Here is a 7,105-nt window from a genome sequence, read left to right as displayed (position 1 = left end):
GACTCATGGATAATGAGAGGTTACCTTTCCAAGGGAGAGAAAGATACGTGGGACATTTGTCCGGGCCAAAACGAATTTCCTTTCTATGCAGCCTTTCGCTCATGAGCTCCTTCAAGAGATCGTCGGGATACCCGTTCTTTAGAAAAACTGACTTTAGGAAGTCCAGTTCCTCCGCCAGTTTGGAAAATGAGCAAATACGGTTTGCTCGATCCACCAAGTTACGCACTAAATTCACCTTGTATTGGTACGAACAAAACGAGTCAAACATTATGTACTGGCCGGTGAATGTAGGCTTTCTGTACACAGATGTTACTGTACCCTGACTAGACTTTTCCACAAGGACGTCTAGAAAGGGAAGTTTGTTCGCTTGTTCGTGCTCACAAGTAAAGCGTATGGAAGGATGTAGGTCATTTAGAATACCAAGAAAGATTTGGCTATCTTCAAGAGAATCGAACCAGGTGAAGGAATCATCAACAAAACGAACGTACAATGCTGGCCACAACTGTTCTGCAATCAGTGACTCGCAGTAACCAACGAACACATTCGCTAATACTGGACCTAATGGGGAGCCCATGGCTACCCCATCAACCTGCCTATACATAATGTCACTGAAGGAAAACTCCACACCAGTCGTCACGAGCAACATCAGTTCCCGGAATGCCGTCTCCGATATCCACGGCGTATCAACTTCATCATTTCGGTACAACACATCTAGGCAAATATTGATAGTCTCTTCTAACGGAACGTTCGTGAATAGACTCACAACATCAAACGAGCACATATGCGCGGAGGCCGGAACTGGGTGGGAGCGAAGGACGTCAATGAATTCGAAGGTGTCTTTAACTGTATGTTTGCAATAGAACTTTTGCACGATGTCAAGCCAACCACACAGCCATTTAGAGATATTATATTGCGGTGATGCGACCATGGATAATATGGGGCGCAACGGACAGTTCGCTTTATGTATTTTTGGGAGCCCATAGAGACGTGGTCGGACGGAACCAATGGGCCGCATTTTGAAGAACTCTTCCTCCGATATCTGTTTACTTTGTTTACTAAAGTTCTATTGCAAACATACAGTTAAAGACACCTTCGAATTCATTGACGTCCTTCGCTCCCACCCAGTTCCGGCCTCCGCGCATATGTGCTCGTTTGATGTTGTGAGTCTATTCACGAACGTTCCGTTAGAAGAGACTATCAATATTTGCCTAGATGTGTTGTACCGAAATGATGAAGTTGATACGCCGTGGATATCGGAGACGGCATTCCGGGAACTGATGTTGCTCGTGACGACTGGTGTGGAGTTTTCCTTCAGTGACATTATGTATAGGCAGGTTGATGGGGTAGCCATGGGCTCCCCATTAGGTCCAGTATTAGCGAATGTGTTCGTTGGTTACTGCGAGTCACTGATTGCAGAACAGTTGTGGCCAGCATTGTACGTTCGTTTTGTTGATGATTCCTTCACCTGGTTCGATTCTCTTGAAGATAGCCAAATCTTTCTTGGTATTCTAAATGACCTACATCCTTCCATACGCTTTACTTGTGAGCACGAACAAGCGAACAAACTTCCCTTTCTAGACGTCCTTGTGGAAAAGTCTAGTCAGGGTACAGTAACATCTGTGTACAGAAAGCCTACATTCACCGGCCAGTACATAATGTTTGACTCGTTTTGTTCGTACCAATACAAGGTGAATTTAGTGCGTAACTTGGTGGATCGAGCAAACCGTATTTGCTCATTTTCCAAACTGGCGGAGGAACTGGACTTCCTAAAGTCAGTTTTTCTAAAGAACGGGTATCCCGACAATCTCTTGAAGGAGCTCATGAGCGAAAGGCTGCATAGAAAGGAAATTCGTTTTGGCCCGGACAAATGTCCCACGTATCTTTCTCTCCCTTGGAAAGGTAACCTCTCATTATCCATGAGTCGCGTGGTCCGCAAAATTGTACAACAAACGTACTACGCGGTACATTTGGTACCCGTTTTCACAACTGTACGTGCGTTCACGGTGAGGAAGGATGTCCTACCAACCCAACTCGCATCTAAATTGGTATACCAATTTGAGTGCCGACAATGCGGTAGTCGGTACGTTGGTAGGACTCTTCAACATCTGAACGCACGTATCAAGCAGCACGTCCCACTGCACATGCTGACTGGCTCGGCACGGGCACTGCGACCCAAACGCGGCAGGCCACCTAAGAACCCTCGACCAGAGCCATCGTTAGCACAATTGCCGTCGACGGCAATAGTGCCTCCATTACCCGTATCGAGAGCCGTGGAGATGGATAATGTGCACATTGTCACTAACGTTATAACACAATGCACCATAACAACACAAGAAAGTACACCACAACAACATCCAGCTCAAGACCAAAGTGGACGCTGCGGCGAGGTGATCATGGTGGTGCCCCCATCGCCATCGTTGCCGTTGCCTCCCCCAGAACCGCCACCTGCATCTGCCATCGGCAGTGCTGGGGCTGAGTCTGTGGTGTCGCTGGCACGGGCAAATATGGATGAGGTAAGCACTGAACATGAACTAGAAGAAAGAAAGCTGAAGGAAACGGAATTCAACAGAGAAAACAACACGATCAACATTCAAAGACCTAGACGATCAACGGCTAATTATTCAATGAATTATTACAGTACTGGATGTCAAGCACCGGCGAAGACACTGGGAACAGAAGATTTGGCAACAACAGGAACAACAACAATGACAACAACAACAATGGTAACAAATTACCATCAAGATCAAAGGAGGAGTCAACGAACAGAGGTTCAGCAACGTGAAGCGAGCCTGGGACCGATCGGTGGTGATGAGGAGAATGACACGGAGGACGACACTGAGGACGAGTTGGAAGATGAGACGGGGGACGAGGTTGCGGTTGGTGGAGACGAGGAATCGGATGGTGATTGTGATCGTAAGAAGTCTGCCGTTTTTCTTCATCTGTTGTCTCACCCTAAGTGTCTGCAGGTGTATGATGATTTTAGTTTTTCTGTTCTTTGTCGTGCACGGTACGCTAGTCAGTTGAAAGTACTTGAGGCTGTTTGTATTCGTTTGCATAAGCCTGATCTTTGTAAGCAGAAGAAACATGTAGTTGCGTTAAGATTGTTTTCGTAGGTGCACAGCATGATTGTTTGTCTAACTACACAGTTCTAGCGTTGCAATTAGTTCCTCACCCCTGTTGCACTTAGCTCTCACTTTACTTCTATTGTCTCACCTTCCCTCATTCTATTTTTAGCACTTTGTTTCGTTCTCGTAACACATTTATTAAATGTATATAAAGTATTGATTTGGCATGGTTATTCTTCAGTCACGGCTTTCCACTGATGATTGTGACAAGAAAATCGATTTTGGTAAACCTTCATGACTTTGTTGTAGTGTGGCGATGACAGCAGAATTTGTTCTCTTTATAGCTATAATAATAATAATAATAATAATAATAATAATACGAAGTAGTGGTTGCGACTTCGGCGATGATTTGTAAGAAAGGGTTTGCTCCCCACACCGGAGCTCGCGCTATTCCGCCGACTTTACTTGACACTTGACTGACTCACGACTGCCATCCAGGGCACACGAGAAGTCCATCGAACCTTCGACTCGGCAAACCTGCAAGAAAGCACCACTCCCTGCTCAATACACAGTGTTTCGGGGAATTCACCCCTCATCAGTTGAGCTTGAGTAGGCTGAGGAAGATTGTGCCTGAAGAGCACCACTTATATAGTGCTCTCCAGGCACAAACATCACCAGGGATACAAACTTACAGAGACGCTCCATTTCCAGCGCGACAAACACCTCGTGAACACCAGATAGCAGCGTGAGTCAGTGTCGCTCCTGGACAGTGAGACCAGACGTTGAGGTGTTCGCCCACTTGGCAGACGCAGAAACCCGCTGTTCCTCAGCACTTCATAAGTTCTTTGCGACCGGGAATGTTGCTGAAGGCACCACCGTAGTACAGCTGGATGCCAACGCATCTGCTCGGGTGATGTTGATAATGCTTTTGCCTGGTCAGCTAGAAGAATGGCAAAGAACGAATCCTCCTGTCGTCCAGTGTGCCTTGTGATGTGAGACTTGAATTCCTGCCTGTTTTTGAATTCGGTGTGTTTGCAGGATTCCCAGCGGCATTTGTAGAGGGGCTGACGTTGTGTTGAGGTCTCCTCGATATTCAGGTGAGTGAAATGGATATGAACTTGCAGGTCATCTATAGTTGAAAAGGTTTCTCTGCAAGTTGCCCACTTGCAAGTTGGGTTCTCAACACGCTCACGCACTGCATTCATGGCTGGTTCTAGTTGGCGAAATATGGATGCATACTCCTCATTGTGCTTTGTAGTCTCCATTCTCTCTCTGGAGGCAACAAGGCGCTCCAATCGTCTGGTCACGAGGCTAGTCTTGTCCCGCCTCTCACGTAGCATGTCAACAAGCTTGGCTTGGGGTAGATGGATGAAGGCGGTATGTGGGCTTGTTTCAGTGCCTCGGGTTTTAAATCTGGACAAGCCTCTTCTCAGGGTACCATCCAAAGCTTTACAAGCAGCGCAAACGGAACTAGTACCAGCAGGTACGAGTATAGGACATGCTACTGTTCGTATGCATGGTGTTGGTTCACATGTTTCGAGTTTTCCAACTACCGCACCAGACGAATTCTTGAACGTTCCACCATCGAGCCGGTTTTCAATCCAATCTTTGTATTTGTCGTATCTGCAGCCCTGGCAATTATCGGCTCTCTCGATGGCTAACACGACGGTCTCTATATCTTCACAGGTGAGAAGCTTTTCCGGAGGCTTACATATGCTGGTCATGTCAACGATCTTACTTTGCATCAACACTTGGAATGTGAAGTCTCTCTTCACCAGTACAGTTAGCTGGGGACAGCCAGGCCTTGGGCTAAAATAGTGTGCCTTTAGGTCATCGTCTTCAATTGCCTTCCAGCGTGCCATGCTGTTGATGCGCGCCGCAATGCCATTGAAGTCCATGGCAGCAGGTGTAGGTGATGTGGAGGGTGTGGGGGGTGTGGGTGGTGAGGCCCACTGGCTGATAGCACCCTCAACGACTTTCCTCACCTCCAACACCTCGCCGCCATCTAGAGACTTGCTGTCTGCCTTCCGAAACTGCGTGTTGCACGATTCCACGACGGACGATATGATGGTGCGGAAGCGTGTTGTCCGCAGGCGTCCAAGATATTTTCCGTAGTTCCCAGGCTTCTTGATTCGGTTGAAATAATTCGATAGCTGAATGGCACTAATTTGTTCCCTCGACTGGAGGAACTGGTTGGCGACCATCACAGCAGAGGAGTAGAGCTTGCTGGACGGAAGCCGAGCTCTATACGGTTCCTGACTATCACTGTAGACCAGGACCGCGTAGACCAGGATTTCGCGGACTGAGGGTGGTACTGAACCACGCCAAGACAGTGGTGCCCCAGTTGTTGCGTTCGAGTCATTGCCAGGGGCCGAGCATTTCTCCGCTCTCTCCTCGTGGGTTGTAAGCTCTGTATAAGACAAAATACAACACAAAGTGAACATTGGTGATACGATTATTTTTGTTATGGCATTCACCTGTTCGAATTTGCACAGGGTGCATCAAACCCTGTAGCCTTTGCACAAGTCTGACCATTACTACGGGCAGATACGACTGGCTATGTGCAATAACTTGGGGTGTGGGGTGGTTCTCATAGCGTTCCAATAAATTGCTTTCCCTTGTTTGTTTGTTTTTCTGCAGGCATTTCATGGATTCTCTTGATGTTCTGACTGAGTATTAATAACTCAACTACATGCTCTGCAGTGCACGTGCGCATACTGTGTGTGTGTGATACTGTGATAAGCGGTACAAGCAGTATACAGGATATTGACGGGTATTCACCTTGAGTGCATTCGCCGATAGTGTGACTTTCGTTGCACAGAACTTTGCTCAGTCGCTCATGTGACTTGGTCTGGGTCGGAAGCTCTGTATAAGACAAAAGAAGACAGATAAAAACAACTGAACCAGTGATATGTGTATGTGTGTGTGTGTGTGTGTGTGTGTGTGTGTGTGTGTGTGTGTGTGTGTGTGTGTGTGTGTGTGTGTGTGTGTGTGTGTGTGTGTGTGTGTGTGCTTCTGTGATAAGTGGTATAAGCAGTCCACAGGGTATTCACCTTGAGTGCATTCGTCGATAGTGTGACTTTCGTCGCACAAAACCTTCTTCAGTTGGTCAGGTGGCCCGGCGTGGCTCGGAAGCTCTGTATAAGACACCATACGTCACAGATAAAAACAACTGAACCAGTGATATGTGAATTTTGCGCGTGTGTGTGTGTGTGTGTGTGTGTGTGTGTGTGTGTGTGTGTGTGTGTGTGTGTGCGTGCTTCTGTGATAAGTGGTATAAGCAGTCCACAGGGTATTCACCTTGAGTGCATTCGCCGATAGTGTGACTTTCGTCGCACAGAACCTTCTTCAGTTGGTCAGGTGACTCGGCGTGGCTCGGAAGCTCTGTATAAGACAAAATACGACACAGATAAAAACAACTGAACCAGTGATATGTGAATTTTGCGCTTGTGTGTGTGTGTGTGTGTGTGTGTGTGTGTGTGTGTGTGTGTGTGTGTGTGTGCTTCTGTGATAAGTGGTATAAGCAGTCCACAGGGTATTCACCTTGAGTGCATTCGCCGATAGTGTGACTTTCGTCGCACAGAACCTTCTTCAGTTGGTCAGGTGACTCGGCGTGGCTCGGAAGCTCTGTATAAGACAAAATACGACACAGATAAAAACAACTGAACCAGTGATATGTGAATTTTGCGCTTGTGTGTGCACGAGCATGTGTGTGTGTGTGTGTGTGTGTGTGTGTGTGTGTGTGTGTGTGTGTATGTATGCTTGTGTGTATGCTACTGTGATAAGCGGTACAAGCAGTATACAGGATATTGACGGGTATTCACCTTGAGTGCATTCGCCGATAGTGTGACTTTCGTCGCAGAGAACTTTGCTCAGTCGGTGAGGCGACTCGGCCTTACGTTTCCTGAAGGCAATGTGTTCAGAACAGTTATGAACAGCTATGAATAGTTAAGAAATGACAAATATTGTTTGCAGTTCATGGGCCATATAGATGTGAAACACTTTGAATGCAGAAGAATGAGGATAGTGGCATCAAATAC

At 47.0% G+C, this 7,105-nt stretch overlaps 1 protein-coding gene across 1 annotated transcript; it reads right to left on the bottom strand.

Annotated features, from left to right (window-relative positions):
- Nucleotides 1–2,531: 2,531 nt before the first annotated feature.
- LOC135821717 (uncharacterized) lies at nucleotides 2,532–6,788 on the bottom strand. The gene is made up of 6 exons (XM_065334715.1): nucleotides 6,609–6,788; nucleotides 6,366–6,449; nucleotides 6,119–6,202; nucleotides 5,847–5,930; nucleotides 3,950–5,475; nucleotides 2,532–2,546 (listed from the first exon to the last, which is right to left on the bottom strand). Exons 5-6 carry the CDS (start codon nucleotides 5,267–5,269, stop codon nucleotides 2,532–2,534), a joined length of 1,335 nt encoding a protein of 444 aa, XP_065190787.1. The 5' UTR covers nucleotides 5,270–5,475; nucleotides 5,847–5,930; nucleotides 6,119–6,202; nucleotides 6,366–6,449; nucleotides 6,609–6,788.
- Between the last annotated feature and the right edge of the window lie 317 nt (nucleotides 6,789–7,105).

This window comes from Sycon ciliatum, chromosome 7, assembly GCF_964019385.1.
Source record: "Sycon ciliatum chromosome 7, ocSycCili1.1, whole genome shotgun sequence".
Classification (NCBI taxonomy): Eukaryota; Metazoa; Porifera; class Calcarea; order Leucosolenida; family Sycettidae; genus Sycon; species Sycon ciliatum.
The sequence above is the reverse complement of the archived record's forward strand: the minus strand, read 5'-3'. Positions and strand labels throughout refer to the sequence as shown.

Coding starts and splice junctions, on each gene's coding strand:
- LOC135821717 (XM_065334715.1), bottom strand. CDS start 5,269: ATGGTCGCCAACCAGTTCCTCCAGTCGAGGGAACAAATTAGTGCCATT.